This window comes from Ursus americanus, chromosome 32 (assembly GCF_024610735.1).
Source record: "Ursus americanus isolate L20-20 chromosome 32, mUrsAme1.1.p, whole genome shotgun sequence".
Classification (NCBI taxonomy): domain Eukaryota; kingdom Metazoa; phylum Chordata; class Mammalia; order Carnivora; family Ursidae; genus Ursus; species Ursus americanus.
The window spans coordinates 7,935,088-7,951,151 of NC_142158.1; the positions used below are offsets into that span (position 1 = coordinate 7,935,088).

Sequence of the window (16,064 nt, forward strand, 5' to 3'; positions counted from 1 at the left end):
GCCGGGGTGCGGGAGGGGAGAGAGAGAGAGAGGGAGAGATGGAGAGAAACGGTCTTTTGTTCTGCCATTCTCCATGATGGCTTATCTCTGGCATAAGGCTCTGAAGTCAGGCCAAGGATTCTAATAAAGCATCAGAAGATTCACCCAGCAGACAGCATGGTCTTTCACTCGGCACGGATTTGGACTAGGGGTATAAATTCCATCTTCCCTGTGATAGCAGAGCTGTCTCTGCTTCCTGGGGAGTCTTATTGTATCTTATTAACCCTACATGTGTTCCAGAGCCTTAAACTAACCTCCCAACACAGTCGCACATATGGACCATCACATATTTCCCCACTAAACAAGGGTACACGTTGTCCATGAAAAGAATCCTTCCCTATGTATGAGTTTGTTCATCTAAAAAGGATTGAGTCACAAGATAAAATCATATGGAAGCCTACACTTAATTGAAATACTAAAAATTCGGGTTGTGTGGGGGAATTCCCCCTTCATCCTCAGCATCCTCAGATCGGCTGGGGAGAGAGGATTTCCGGGTAGATGCAGAATCCAAGGCCCGGCCCTGCCACAGGCCCTGTGTGCCTCTGAGCACCTCATCTATGCCGCGAGCGTGCATTTCCTTGGGAATCATGATACTGACTTCCCAGGACTTTTGTGAGGCTCAACTGAGACAGGAGAGTCTTCAAGTGGGTGCCATTGCTTTTAACCCGCTGGGCTGCTCTACTTCCCAGGATACGAGTTGCCCATGGGTCTGCCCACATCCATCTCCCCCTTGGCCCCAGCACACCCTCTTCTCTTCTCACAGCCTGACTGGTATCCCCCATCCCCTCGTTCAGGTCCTGACGACCTGTCCGGCCTGACCCAGCCCTCCTCAAGCTCCTGACCTGTGAGTACTTGGCGCCTCAACCCCTCACTGGCTGGTCTGTGCCCTGCCCACCATTGTTCATTATTGACTCGTCTCTGCAGCAATCTGTCTGGAGATCCAGGTTCAATACTCTATTGCTCAGAGCTCAGCGTGTCATCACAGCTGCTGCAAGAAGCGGAGGCAGTAAGGCAAAGACCAGCTGCCACGCGGTGTGGCTGCCCGACTGCCTCTTCTTGGAAGCCCCTTTCCTGCCTTGCTCTCCTAAAGCCTGTGTGTGTTTCCTCCTCTAAAACAAGTGGGTGTTCATGTAGGCTGCTCCCTTGGCCTAGCCTGATGAGGGAGGAACATTTTCATTCACCACTCACGGTGGATCCCGAGCCAGATCTGCACCTGCACTGAGGAAGAAGAGAATTTGGGCTCCTGCGGAGTCGGGCGGAGTGAAGAAGGGGGCAGTGCCCTCGGGGGCCTTTGGTGGGGCTCCCAGTCCAATGGCAGAGACTGAGTTGACTTACCAGCCGTCCTCTGGGTAAGGCAGAACTGTATGGAAGCTTAGTTGGTTAAGGAAACTATATCGACATTTTTCAAAGAGTTATAAAAATCTCTTCTTTTGCTTCTGCCTGTGACTAACAGTGACACCCTTCAACTTGTTTCCAATCCACTTGGAGATTTTTTCCCCCACCTCTGAAGCAAAGTGATAGGATTTATCTTATTTTCCTTTAGTGCCAGAGTCTGGTGACATTAGACCTTGGGCAGGGGTTTTTCTTTTGTGAGCTAAGAAATGGCATGGGACAGCTGCTGCCGGCAAAAATATTTTGTCTGCACTTGTTGAGGGGTGTGTGTGTGTGGGGGAAGTAGGGGTGGAGGAGGCAGGGATGGGGGTGGATGTGCTTGAGAATACTGGTCTTCAGGGGGACTGATAGGGAAAAATTTTAAAATATGAATGGTTCTTATAGCACCAAGAAAGTCCAACATTCTCGAGATCTTCCTTGGAAACAGACTGCTTGGATTAGACAATTTTGGTATGAGAGCCTAATCCTCCTACTTCAGAAATGAGGTAAGAAGAAAACTGCTTTGAGAGAATCACTCTGACTGTTACATTATGTGGAGAATCGATGGTATCAGGATGCGGGTGGAGGCAAGGAGACCATTTAGGTCAGCACAGGAGTCCAGAGGGGAGCCAAGGGGGAGCAGCTGGCCGCAGCGCGTCTGGACAGAGCCAGCAGGGTTTGCTGATGAATGAGACGTGAACAGGGGGAGGATGAGAGGGGTCTGGGAGGAGGCCAAGGTTTGCGGCCTGACTCCCTGGAAGAATGCAGGTGCCACTTGTGCCACTTTCTGAGATGAGGAGGACTGTGGGAAAGGCAGGCTTTGTGGGGGACCCTTTTAAGTTTCCAACACACGTTCAAGTGGGGGTGCTGGGTAGACAGCTGACTCTAGCACAGGGCTGGAACACAGGAAACCTCAGAGACACAAATGTGGGAGGCATCGGTGTGTTGAAGGTACGGAAGCCGCAGGCTGGGGGAGGGTCCCTCACAGGGAGAGCAGCTGGAGGAGAGAATGTCACTGGGGAATTTCATGGGGCAGGCTGGGACTGTGAGTGAGAAACCACAGAGGCACTGGGAGGCGGGCCGCAGGAAGGAGACAGAGCCCAGGGATCAGCCCCGCCCCAGCGCCAAGGAAGAGACTGATTGAGGCTCCAGGCCGTGACGCCTCGAGCCCTTCAGTGGCCTTGGCCAGAGCAGCTGCATGAAGGGAGGGCAGCCTGGCTGGAGTGAGGCCAGGAGAGAAAGGGAGGAGAGGATCTGGAGACACCGTGGAAGCCTTTCTCCGGGGTTTTGCTGGAGAGGGGCAGAGACATGGGGAGGGAATCACAATGGTGTGAGACAAGGAAAGATATTTTGTAGGATCGTGTCTGTATGCCGATGAAAACAGTCTAGTGCAGGGGAGAAAACCCACGATGCAGGAGAGAGAGGGATGAATCGCTCGTATGCTGTCCTTGAGAAGGTGAGGAGGAAGGGGGACAGGTGTACAGGTGGAGGGGTAGCTCCAGGTGGCAGCGGAAGCTTCATCCGTAGTAACTAGAACAGAGGCGGACTTAATGGGTTCCGTTGCAGAGAGTTTGTTGGGTTTGGTGGGAGGAACACATTTGGAACAGAATGTGAATTGTTCTATGCTCTTTATTTATTTATTTTTTAAAGATTTTATTTATTTATTCGACAGAGATAGAGACAGCCAGCGAGAGAGGGAACACAAGCAGGGGGAGTGGGAGAGGAAGAAGCAGGCCCATAGTGGAGGAGCCTGATGTGGGGCTCGATCCAAGAACGCCAGGATCACGCCCTGAGCCGAAGGCAGACGCTTAACCGCTGCGCCACCCAGGCGCCCCTATGCTCTTTAGATTAGAGAAAGGCCACTTGGGGTGATGAACACAGCTTTGGGCTTTGCCTCTTGACCCCAGGCCACGGGGGCTCCTCAGTGGAGAATCTAGACAAACACTGAACAGCAGATGTAGCAACTCTCAGTAAATCATATATATACATACATATATGACTTACATATATGTGTATATATGTACATTGCCACTGCGGCAGGGGTGGGGCATTCTGATTGGCACAGGCGGTGAAGAATTCACCCAAGGCAGATCAAAGGAGACAGAAGTTTCTTGAATACACTGCACGGGAGCAGCAGGCAGGACGGCAAAGGAAAGACCGTTTGCCGAGAGGTGGTGGGGGGCGGCTATAGTTATGGGGTGGAGTGAGGAGCTATGGGAACCTATGGAATTTTCCTTTTTTTGGTAACTGTGCCTGGTTGTAAGTAGCCCGTTGGTCCGTGAGGGACTCTGGCCATTTCAAGGTGGGACACTCAATGAGCCCATGTACATCAGTGTGGTAGTCGCTCTGGGTCCTCTTGCCTTGCTCAAGTTTTCATTGCTTAAGCCTGTTGCCTAAAAGTGGTCTCTATAGCAGGGACATTCGGCGCTCATCAGACGTTCTGTCTGCTTCCCATATTTTCCACAAAACCTCTCCCTCCTGCCACAGAGAGGCAGCAACAGGTGACAGGTTCTGGCTACTGGCCACAGGAAGATTTGAGATGTCACTTCTAGGTCACAGCATCACGAAGCCTGACCCAACAGTGCAGATCTCTCTTTTGCTGTTGGGACCCCAGGTATGGTCTGGGTCCCCTGAAGGACTATACGGAGCAGAGTCCTCCCACCTTACCTCCTACCCCCCAGTGCCAAAGCCCTTGCAGGATTAAAATGTCACTGTAGCATAACCTAGCCTATTATGAAACCAAGCACCACATCACCAATCATGGCGTATGACGGAGTTTGGGTTTGGTTTTGGATTAAATGCCCAAGGATCTCATGAGAGAGTCCTGTGATGCTGAAAACATCCTGGATGTTCTTATGACTCACTGATTGCACTGTGAACATGCCCGGGGCAGCTCTCTCTTCAGACGGCGTGCGTTGTCATTCCAAGCCTCACTTTTCTTCACCTGGAAGGGAGGTAACCGGTATCCTCCCCACAGAGCAGTTTTCTTATCTGTCATCTAAAAAAAATCCTGTAACGCTTGGTTCCTACTGAAATTCACACCAGACAAAGTCTCACAACCCAAACTGGTGGCAGAAAGAGGAGAGGGATGAATGAAAGCACCGATGCCCCTCTTGCCCTCTTTTCAAGCCGACCCTTGGGAGACTGGCCTCTTTTGCGGTGTGCTGCTGGGTGCTTTTGCATTTGTGGGCTGTGGCCTACCTGAGAAACAGGACCTGCTGTTTCAGCTGAGTCTAAAATTGCAGAGCCTGGAGAAAAGACTGCCCCCGACAGAGTTCCTGAGTTACAAAGAGTGAGAACCCAGCGACTCACCCTTGCTTTCTGAAAGCGAAAGCTACCCCGCAGTCAGCCCGCTTCCTTCCCACCTGCCACCTAGTGGTGTCTCGAAGAATTGCACCCTCCTGCTCAGGGCCGAGGGACGACAGGGATCTTGTTACCATTCTGCATTCTTATCTGATCTTCAGAGGGCATTAGCTCTGGAAGGCGCCTTAGAGATCCTCTTAGCCAATCTTCTCAGTTTACAGCTAAGGTAACAGAGACCTAGAAGAGAGGCGTACAGGCTAATTAATGGTGGAGCCAGGCCTAGAGCCCAAGGCCCCGAGGAGGCCCTTATTTATCCTTCCAGCATGTATTCATTTACTCACTCAGCCACTCAGTCAATATTTCTTTGGTGCCTACTAGGTGCACGGTCCATGCTGGGCAAGGCGCCGAAGCTGGCAGACCTGGTAGCTGCCCTCAAGGAGCTTTTCAAGAAGAACGATGAGCATGGAAACAGGCCATCACAGAAAGTGAGTGCTCTATGGGAGGTAAGCTGAAGGGCCAGGAGGGGCTGTGCCTGCCCGCCAAGGCAGCGAAGGCTTCCCCGAGGGGTGCTCTTGGGGTTGACTTCTGGACGAGTGGTTTCTCCAGCAGGTAAGTCAGGGGCAGGCCCAGGGAGGGGCAGCAAATACATGGTGCACAGGGCAAGCAGAGGTGGTGGTAGGTTCTGGGCGCCTGGTGGAGTTTGGTATTTGTGGTCAGAGCGTAAAGCAGCAGGTGGGTGACAGGACAGCCATGAAGCAGCCTGGCAGCTGGGCCGGGGGCCTCAGATGTCTGCAAAGGCATTGAGGCTAAACGTCCCTGAAGAAAGTTTTCATTAGAGAAAATAACAAAAGCAGGTTTATTCATTTGACAGATCTCTCTGGCCACAGTGAGAGAGGCCCCCTGGAGGAAGCAAGAGAGCCAGCCCGAATGCCAGGGCAGCAGTTCATGCAAGAGAATCAAGGGCAAGGTCTGCCCCAGGCCCGAAGTGCGGGTGGTGAGGGTGTGAGGGAGGAGTGTGGGCGAAAGCCGTGGGCAGCCCTTTTTGCGGTAATAGAGAAGACTCCTGAGTTGCGGTTTGGAAACCCGAGGGAGTGGCGGAACATTCGCCCAAGGAATACAGGAAGGAAAGGGCTGGGGGGAGGGCAGGAGGGAGAGGGTGGAAGAGAAGATGAAATTGGGTATGGACACACCGAAGGGCCAGGCGCTGTGGGGGACAGTTAAGAAATAATCGCCAGCAGGCAGCTGGGCCTGTGCACGCCTCTAGGAAAAGCAATGATGGCCGTACATGCATACTTTCGAGATTAGGTAACAAGCAAATTCATGGCCGTGGATGAAATTGCCCAGGGAATGCGTAAGGTGAGCGGAGAACAGGCTACAGAAGGAGCCTGTCCCGGGTTGGGTTCACCAGAAAGCAATTTCGGAAAGTTTCGTCTGCATATGTTATTAGAGAGTACCCTTGGAATCAACACTCCTGCAGGGGAGTGAGAGGAAGTACGAGTGGACAGAGGCAGAAGGAAAAGCCTCCCGTGACCTCATGGGGAGCTCTGGAGTTCACATGGCTGTCAGAGCTGACTGCTTGGGGCCAAAGTGGCTGTATCTTTATTCCCTTGCCTCTATCAGAGAGCCTCCTGCCCCCACCCCCCATCACAGGAAACACCTTGGGGCAAGGCAGCTCTCAGTAGCAGAGGTCATCCCTAAAGGGGTTGACTCTCGAGGGCCCTGTGGTCCCAGCAACTGGGCAACAATTCTTTCCTGGAAGGAGGATCTGCCCTTAGGCCCGAGTTATATTTGGGTCCATTTGCTGTCACAGTTGAGCAAGGGCATACCGCATGGCACCCAAGTAGCCCATCTGAGTGTCAGACATTTTCCTCCCTGCCCCTACCTGGTAACAGCAGCCCTATCTCCCCCTTATGATGAGGGTGTTGTTCCCCTGCCAGGACGGTGACTCCTCTTTGTGAGTTGCTGGGCTCTAGACACAAGGAGCCCAAAGTGCCTGGTGGCCGCCATAGCTAATTACTGAGCAGAACTGTTGCTGTGTCCCCTGGACGAAGTGTTCTCCCTTTGGGAAGCAGGACCACTACTGCTGCAGTCCGTAAGTGCAGCTTGGAGAAGCACACGGCCCTGTTCCGGTGGGGGGAGTGAGGATAAGAGGGGCTGCTCCTGCTTCCACTCTTGGATCCCTGACTTACATGGTCTTCCGCTGGGAGCACAGCACCATATATAGTCCTTTCGTTCAAGCTACACAGAGGATCTGGGGGGGATGGTTCTCCATCCTCCTAAATTACCATCTCTGAGCATTTCGGTCTTCGGTGGGCAGCTTGTGGGTGGCACAGATGGTGTGATGTGGCCAGAGGCTCCCATGGCTCTGGGCCCACTCTCCCACCTTTTTGGCCGTCTCACGTGATGTTCCGTGTGATGCCATGCTGGAAGCTCACTCACTCTGCAAGAGCCCAGATGATGGCACGAGGGCTCACACCTGGAACGTGGTTCTATTCCATCAGAACCAATTACTGGCCCTTCTGGGTGGAAAGAGCCCCATATCTTGGGGGGTAGCAGTCAGTTCTCCTTGAGGCCTGGTGCCATGGCAGCCTCAGTCTGGGCCTCTGTTGGTAAGGAGGATGTTTGGTGATGGGAGCAGCAAGAACAGCTCTGGTAAATGGAATTCCATGCTGTTGACTCCTGCATCACCACCACCTCCGCTACCACGGATCTTTCGTTCTTGGCCATTCATTGTACCAGCCCTGGGGGGGTAGAAGACAGGGGCTAACATCAACCTGTTGAGTCATTCTGTCTACTGGTGTTCTCTGCTGGGTGATAACAGGTGACCCAGTGATCTTCACCCTTGGTGGACACTCTATCCACATGCCTCTTCCCCAGACCTCCCTGTCCTGTCTTCTGTCTTCCAATCTTTCTCCCCAGAGTTTCCTGTTCAGCTCAGCCAATGCCTGGCCCTCCGCCCATGAGTCTATGTGCACTCTAACCTTGGGCTCCTGCTCTGGCCACATGACGTGGCTGACCAGGCGCACTGCCGGAGTAAGGCTCCAGCACAACCGCTGTAGCTAGCGCCCCTGCACGGACCTATCTGAAAACCAAGCTCAGGCTCTTACCTCGTTCATCGCCCTTTCTGTGGGATCCCCCATACAGCCAGAGGTGCAAACTAAACACAGGGCATTGGTGAAACGGAGGTGACAGCACTGTAGGGCATCAGTGTGATATTCTGTGGGATGTCTGGACAGTCTAGATCTCTTCACGATGTTCTGACAGAGGGTGGGGAGCGAACATGGTCCCGGGCAAAACTCTATGTGAATGTTGTTGTCCATCCCATGGAAATGCAAGCTGTTTCTGCTCCTCTGTTCTGATCGGAATAGAAAAGAATGCGTATCGCAGATCGCCGGCCACATATTATGTCCCTGCAGCCTTACTATACTGCTCTATCAAAGCTACTGCATCCGTGCAGTTGGGACTGCTTCTTGGTTGAGTTTGTTGTTGTCTGTTATCATCTTCCAGAATTCAGCTGGGGAAGTAGAAATATGATGAAGACCACCACCACTACAGCCTCTGGGTCCTTAAGGCTGGCACTAATTTCCACCATCCTCCCCTCCATGCAGTGTTGCTTGGCTGGGGAAGGGGCAGTTTCATGGTTTTCCGCAGAGCTTTCTCCACTATGAGAGCTCTTACCCCACAGGCCAAGGACCCCCTGTGGGGATTGTGCCAGCTTCCAAATATGCCTATCCCAGTTATATATTCAGGGACCAGGCGAATGATCCCAGATTGCTCTGCAGGCCAAATGGACCCTTAACCAGGACACTATGTGTTGTCTGGTTCCTGCACACCCCCATGTTAGCAGGAGGACCATGAAGACACTTCAGGTCTCCGTATCTCAATTCCAACTTGGACTCTTGAGATGTTCAGGTCTTCGTTTTCCCTAGTGTAGTGTTACCTGGGTAAATGACCTTTGGTCTCTTCAGGGAGGGGCTGGATGGTCATACTGTGTATACTTAATATGCTGTTGCAGGGGACCTGGCCATGTCTTTAGTTATTGGGTTCCAGGTCCAGAAACTGAGCCAAAGGGCCATAAGATTTTATTGGGGTGACTGCACTCAGCCTCCTGATCTTCCATCCACAGTTTCTTCTGATGCTGTGGGGTGAATCAACTCTTGAAGTCAGCCTCAGCGGAATCCATGGCACTCTGGAGCAAAAACGGCCCCTCACAGTTGTCCTGCACTGGGCCGAAATGGCCTGGCCTCTGTACTGCTGCCTCCATCAGTCACCGAATGTGAGCTGTCCTGGGAAGGGTGTGCAGACTCCAAAGGAGGTGATAGTGGATGACAGTCTGCTAACACCATTTCCAGCAGCTGGGACAAGTCCTTTCTTGAAGGGGGATGTAGGTGGCACATCTCAGAGCCCACCACAGAGTCTTTGGAGAAGCCACCAAAGTTGACAGTGTGGGGCTCTTGAGGATGTGGAGAAGGATAGGGTCAGAGCACAGGTGGATAGATTAACCTTCGACGAGAGGAGGGGAAACTCAAGGCAATGGGGGGAGGAGAAGGTAGTAAGAATGGATCAAATGAAGATAAGGGTTTGAGTAGAAGGACAAGGTGTAGGGGAAATTAAGCCAGATAATCTCCATTTTCTTTGTAAAATTAGAAGCACCTTATCTGGTGAACTTGAGCTTGGATAGGGTTAGGGCTTGAGGATAATAGTCCTGAGAGTAAATGAGACAGGACACAGTCTAAGGGAGTGCACGGTAGTGTTTGAGGGGCAGCTGCTGTTGGGGCCATGCCTGATTGTGACCCTTGCCTGCTGGTCAGGTGGTTTTCCCAGCAGTGCTCAGTAGCCAGCTGTAGGAGCAGAGAGGAGTTCACTTCAACCTGTGCTGAGTGGGTGTGGAGGAGGACCGTGAGGCAATATGCTGTTAACTAGTTGCCTCAGTTTCCCCAGACAGTTCTTCTGGATTCTTTAGATATAAATTCTCATTTTAAAAATTGTTTGTTTCCTAGGGGATGAAGCATGAGAGGGTGTTAGGGTTGAGATGTGGTGAGATAATCTGCTCCATTGGTTCCATTTATCAATTTGTTCTTTTACGGGTCTTGTTGTTTTATAAAGGAAATCTTTGTCTAATTAAAGATCACAAAGGTTTTCTCCTATGTTTTCTTCTAGAAGTTTTATAGTTTAAAGTTTTATGTTTAGGTCTATAAACCATTTTGAGTTCGTTTTTGTGTATGACACGAAGTATGAACTAAGATTCCCTAGTAAATAAGGAAATGCAAAGTAAAACCACAATGAGATACCACTACACACTGCTTAGAATGGCTAAAATGAACAAGCTTGACCATACCAAGTAGTTGACGTGGTCCTTGCTGTTTGATGGGGATGGGGAGGACCCAGAACTCCATACACTGATGGGAATGTTATGGTATAATCACTACGGAAAACAGTTCATTAAGTTCTTTAAAAAATTATACATACAGGGGCAACTGGATGGCTCAGTTGGTTAAGTGCCTGACTCATGATTTGGGCTCAGGTCATGATCTCAGGGTCTTGGGATTGAGCCCCACGCTGGGCTCCCCACTCAGTGCAGAGTCTGCTTGTTCTTCTCCCTCTGCTTCTCTCTCCCTCTCTCAGTAAATAAATAAGTAAATAAAATCTTAAAAAAAAAAAAGAAGAAATTACACATACTACTGCCATATGATATAACTATTCTACTCTTAGGTGTTTATCTACCAGAGATGAAAGCATATGGGTGGCAGCTTTAGTGTAACAGCCCCAAACTGGAAACAGCCCAAATGAACATCAACAGGTGAAAGAATGAACAAACAGTGGTGTGGCCGTGTGACGGAATACCACTCCGCAATAAAAAGGAGTGAACTATTGATACACACAACAATGGATGGATCTCAAAGTAATTATGAGTGAAAAGGCAGGCAAAAAACCTGTACACACTCTACGATTCCATTTATCTAAAACTAGAAAATCCAAACGAATCGGAAGCGACAAAATGCATATCAGTGGTTGGGGGGGAACAGGAGGGTTATAAAGGGGCTCGAGGACACCTCTGGGGTTGGTGGACATGTTCACTATCTTCATCATAGCCATGGTGTCGTGGGATATACTTCAAAACTTCAATTTACACACTTTAAATGTGTAGTTACTGTGCGTCGATTATACCTGAATAAAGCTGTTAAAAGTATTGACCTGAAAGTTAACTTTTGTATTGAGTCATCGATAATTAGCAAATAGAACAAACCTGTAAAAATACTTAACCTTTTACATTTCAATGTTGTCTACTGAGACCTATTAGAGATTTAAAAAGTAGGACTGTGATAGTTCTTTTTTTTTTTTTTTTAAGATTTTATTTATTTATTCGACAGAGATAGAGACAGCCAGCGAGAGAGGGAACACAATCGGGGGGAGTGGGAGAGGAAGAAGCAGGCTCATAGCGGAGGAGCCCGATGCGGGGCTCAATCCCACAAAGCCAGGATCACGCCCTGAGCCGAAGGCAGACGCCCAACCGCTGTGCCACCCAGGCGCCCCGGACTGTGATAGTTCTGACATAAAAAGCAATGGTCTGTTGTAACAGAACCTGACAAAATGGATCCTGCTTGCTTTTACCTCATTCTCTCTTATATTGAAGGCTTCCTTATTTCAGCTCTGTAGTGTCCCAAAGTGACTCAAATTAAAGGGTCCCTTAGCAGGGGTTATAATGGCCACCCTTAACCCTGCTTCCCATACTGACGCCTATGCCTTTCCACTCCTCCGAAAAGTACTTATTCTTATTTCCATTTTGTCCACGAGGAAACAGAGTCTCAGAAAGGTTAAAAACTCAGCCCGAGGCCCAGGCTTGGATGTGTTTGCAAACCTCAGGGGGTGAGTCTTAGAGTGCCTCCTGCCAACTTTACTGGTCACAATTTTTGGAGGCTTTCTTGCAATATCGCCGCCTTTCTCAAAGGCTAGCTGCATTCAAGTCTTCCCTGTAGGTACAGGGCTCCTAGGGGAGGAGGATTTTGATAAACCAAACCAAAGACGATGTGATGGGAGGTGGCTGCGCTAAGAGCGCTTAAGAGACTAATTAAAAATCACGACCTGGGAAGAAGACAGTGCAGCTAGTTCCAGCACATCAAGGCTACTTATCAAGCACTAAGGAGGAGAGAGGGAACAAGCGAGGGCGAGCTCGGCCCGGCACCCCTGAACATCCTGAGGTCACCCGCCCTGACGCCGGCCCTGCCCCTGCCGCTGATAACCGCAGGTTTTCACTAAACCCCAGCTCTGGGAGAGGCCGGAGCCCCGCGGTCTCCGCTCTGCCTACGGCTCCAGGGCTAGCAGCCCGGCCCCGCCCACTCCTGGCCCCGCCCCTGTCCCGCGCTAGCCCCTCCTCCTCCCCGGGCCCGCCAGGACCGAAAGTGAAGGCGCGCGCTCGGCCTCTCGGCGCTCGCTTGCTTGGGTCTGGCCCGGCCGGCGACCGCAGCGCAACCAGAGTCTCGGCGCTAGCGGGACTGGGCCCGCCGGGCGGCATGGAGGGGCCGCGGGCCGCCGGCGGCGGGGACGTCTCCTTGCACAACTTCAGCGCGAGGCTGTGGGAGCAGCTCGTCCACTTCCATGTCATGCGGCTGACGGACTCGCTGTTCCTGTGGGTGGGAGCCACGCCGCACCTGCGCAACCTCGCCGTGGCCATGTGCAACCGCTACGTGAGTGCAGGTCCCGGCCGGGGCGAGGGGGCGGGCGGAGAGGGGCCGCGAATGCGGTCCGGGAGGTCCTGAAGGGGCCCGGGGCTGGGGTGAGGGGGGGAAGAAGACAGGGGACGCGGCGGGGGAGGCCGAACCGGCGTGGTGGGTGGGGGCCCAAGGGGGCGGGCCGGTGTGGGGGCGGGGGCAGGGATGGAAAGTACCCGAGGGTCCCGGCGCAGGTGGGGGACCAGAAGGGGTTCCGGCCCTCTAGGTGCGCGGGCGTGGCCCTCAGGTCTCTCCTGGGCCCAGGGGGGCCTGGGGGCTCCCCGGAACTCTTCCTGTGGTGTCTTAGGGAACCGGGGTCCGGTCCAGACCTGCACCACCCGAGGGGAACGGGGTGCGTTCGGGCCGGCACGTGGGCCCCCAGCTGAGCCCCGCCTCTCTCCTCCTGCACTGCCTTTAAGGCGGGCGCCCCACTGCTGGCTCTTCTAGCCCCTCTCTGTAGTTGGAGTGTTCGTTGGGGCTTCATCGTGGGACCTCTGCTCTCTGGTCACACGCCCGCCCTGGGGGATGGCATTCATCTCTTAGTTTTCATGCCTTCCCTATATTGACCACACCGAATTTTCTTTGTTTCTAATACAGACCTCTTTCCTGAATTTCGGACTCCTATGTTTCCGCCTGAAAGTCTAATAGGCATCTCACACGAGACCTATGTAAGACCGAACTCTTAGCCTCTTCCCACACACTTGCTTCTTTCACAGCCAGCCCATTGCTGTTGTGGAAACTCCATTCAAACTTTTATTACTCTCTCTTCCGCTCTCCACATGGGAGTGTCAGTGAATCTGTAGGCACTGCGGTCTATCAAAACATTGGGGGAATCCAACCAGCCTGTGGGGCGACCTCTTCAGGCGGAGGCCGTTGGCATGGTCTGTGAAAGAATTCACCCAAGGCACAACAAAGGAGACAGAAGGTTATTGAGTGCACCGCAAGGGAGCAGCGGGAAGGACAGCAAGGGAGAGATTGTCTGCAGGAGGCGGTGTTGGGGAACTGTAGTTAAGGGGGAAAGTGAGGAGGTATGGGAACATATGGAATGTTTCTCCTTTTTATGGTACCTGTTTTGGGGTGTAAGTAACCTGTTGGTTAGCTAGGGCTTAGGTGGGTGGCCTAATGGGCCTGTTTGTATTCAGCCAAGAGGCTGGAGGTCACTGTGGGCCCTTCTGTGTACTCAGGTTTCCATTGTTCAAGTTGGTTGCCTCAAAGTGGCCTCTACACACCCATCACCTCCTGTCAGGCCTGCCACCCTGGGCCAAGCCTGCAGCATCTCCTTGGCTCCTTGCCTGATTCCCCCTTTGCTGCCTGTGTTAATTTCTCAGAGCTGCTGTGGCAAAGTGCCACCAGCTGGGTGGCTTAAACCAACTAAGATTAACTCTCTCACAGTTCAGAAGGCCAGAAGTCTGAAGTCAAGGTGTCAGTAGGTCTGGTCCTTCTGGAGGCTCTGAGGGAGGAATCTTCCCATGCCTCTCCCATCTTCTGCTGTTGCTGGCAGTCCTTGGCATTCCTTGGCTTGCAGCTTCATCACTCAGATTTCTGCTTGCAATGTCACTGGCCTTCTTTTCTATGTGTCTCTTTCTCTATGTCTTTTCTTATAAAGACACCAGTCATAATAAATTAAGGGACCACCCTATTCCAATATGACCTCATCTTAAATTACAGCTTAATTACATCTGCAGAGACCCTATTTCTAATAAAAAAAAAAGTTACATTCACAGGTGCTGGGGGTTAGGATGGACGCTTATCTTTTTGGAGGACACCATTCAGCCCACAACACTGCCTTATGGCCAGTTCTCTACAGGGCAGTAGACAGCAATCAGATATTGTCATTCCTCTGCTCCAGACCTTTCAAGAGGTACACTCAGAGCGCAGTTCAGAGACTTTACAGTAACCCTTTGGGCTCTGTTACCTGGTAGAGCTCCCCTGCTCCCGCTTCCCTCCTTGCCCACTCACGGGCCTCTTGGCTACTGTAGCACGTTGGCGTGTCCCCACGTTTTGCTCCTTCTGCAGTTTATCATCAGGATCCATAGTGGTGGTGGTGGTGTGGTGAGGTTTGTCTGTTTTATGAGTCTTTGTAACCTTAGTGCCTGACAAGCTACTCATTAAATTGTTGAATGAATGAATGAGGCCCCCCTCCAGGAACTCCAGGTTTCCTAGGGAGGGCTACCAGTAACCTACAGCCTGGCAGGCAGTAAGGATTGTAATCTCTTGAGGGGACCTGGGGGTGGTAGGAAATCAGAGGCATGAGCCATCAGGCAAGACCTGGGCAAAGCTTTGGGAAGGAGACAGCCTCTGAATGGGACTCCTGGATATCTTCACACAGTATCTCTATTCTGCCCTTTGCCTTCTTGCTCTTCTTTTCCTGGGCAGGTTTTCTTTTATTTCTTTTCTGGTGGGTACCGGCAGCTGGGCCTTTGGGCAGGTGGCAGTTTCTTCTTTCACTGGAGGAGAGGTAAAGGGCCTGCACGGCCACGGGGTTATGGGTGGGGCTGTGTGTTTGGAGACTGTGGTGCCTTGGAGCCACCTCACCTTCCCTTCTTTCTGTCTTAGTCCTTAGGCTGTCATCATAGACAGTGGGTAAGGCTCTGGGTTACATGGGGCCCAGCACTGCTCATTGGTAAGACCAGGCATTGCTTCCTTGAATCAGTTTCAAGATTCCTCCTGTGGGCTGCTTTGGTGCACTTCGGCAGTCTGACCATGTGGTAGTCATAGCTCTTAGTAGGCTATATTTTCTCAACTGGAAGCTCACACTCCACCAAGATCAGGCAGGAAAAGGAAAAGGGGCCACTCTCAGTTACCAGACCTGTTAGAAGCTCAGTCCTATTCCTTGGCCACGTTGTATACTTGTACGTTGTCTTCCAGAGAGCACCCACTCTCCAGCTAGAAAGAAGAGGTGTAGACCATAGCTTAAAGCAGGAAACACAAGATTCCTGTGGCACAGGGCTTGACGAACCATGGCTTAGGGGCTGGCCTGCCTTCTCCTTTTGTAACCAAGCCTTATTGGAACATAGCTCTGCGCGCCATTCAGTAGTGTCTGTCACAGCTTTTGTATTTTGATGGCAGTCACATGGTCAAAACTGGACCTTGTAGGGGCGCCTGGGTGGCACAGCAGTTAAGCGTCTGCCTTCGGCTCAGGGCCTGATCCCGGCGTTATGGGATCCAGCCCCACATCAGGCTCCTCCGCTATGAGCCTGCTTCTTCCTCTCCCACTCCCCCTGCCTGTGTTCCCTCTCTCGCTGGCTGTCTCTATCTCTGTCGAATAAATAAATAAAATCTTTAAAAAAAAAAAACAACTGGACCTTGTAGTCCATAAAAACCAAATGATTTATCCTCTGGCCCTTCCTAGAAAAAGGTTTTTGGCCCATGCGTGGACGGTGGCACCAAAGGGTCTGTGAAGTCTCCCCCTCGTCCCTTCCCCCTCAGCCCCCCCACATGTAAGACAAGACTGTATAGGAACAAAACCATGCCACTGTGCTGCTCTTCCAGCTGGCCGGCCTTGTGTCACGTGGTCTGTTCGTGGCACTGACAGGCTTTAGAACAAGGATGATATAGGGGCCTTATGTGCTCAGGTGAGTTAGGACCTGTTGGGCCCACTTGGAGTGGACAGTGTTGTTCCAGCCGTAGTAAAACTGTCTG

General features: G+C 51.9%; 1 protein-coding gene and 1 long non-coding RNA gene across 4 annotated transcripts in view; both read left to right on the forward strand.

Moving 5' to 3' along the window:
* The first annotated feature begins 4,808 nt into the window (after positions 1-4,808).
* Positions 4,809-10,896, forward strand: LOC123801601 (uncharacterized). Its single transcript, XR_006782272.2, has 3 exons — positions 4,809-4,939; positions 5,092-5,198; positions 8,840-10,896. It is a non-coding gene; the product is annotated as an uncharacterized LOC123801601 (long non-coding RNA).
* A 1,202-nt stretch (positions 10,897-12,098) lies between these two features.
* Positions 12,099-16,064, forward strand: part of PSMG4 (proteasome assembly chaperone 4) — a 45,538-nt gene continuing 41,572 nt past the window's right edge. For 2 of the 3 annotated variants that reach the window (XM_087858239.1, XM_087858240.1), the window contains exon 1: positions 12,099-12,398. In XM_087858239.1, the coding sequence (XP_087714365.1) occupies positions 12,225-12,398 (174 nt within the window). In that variant the 5' untranslated portion in view covers positions 12,099-12,224. The remainder of the gene's footprint in view (positions 12,399-16,064) is intronic. The other variant, XM_045811667.2, reaches the window with a different exon arrangement.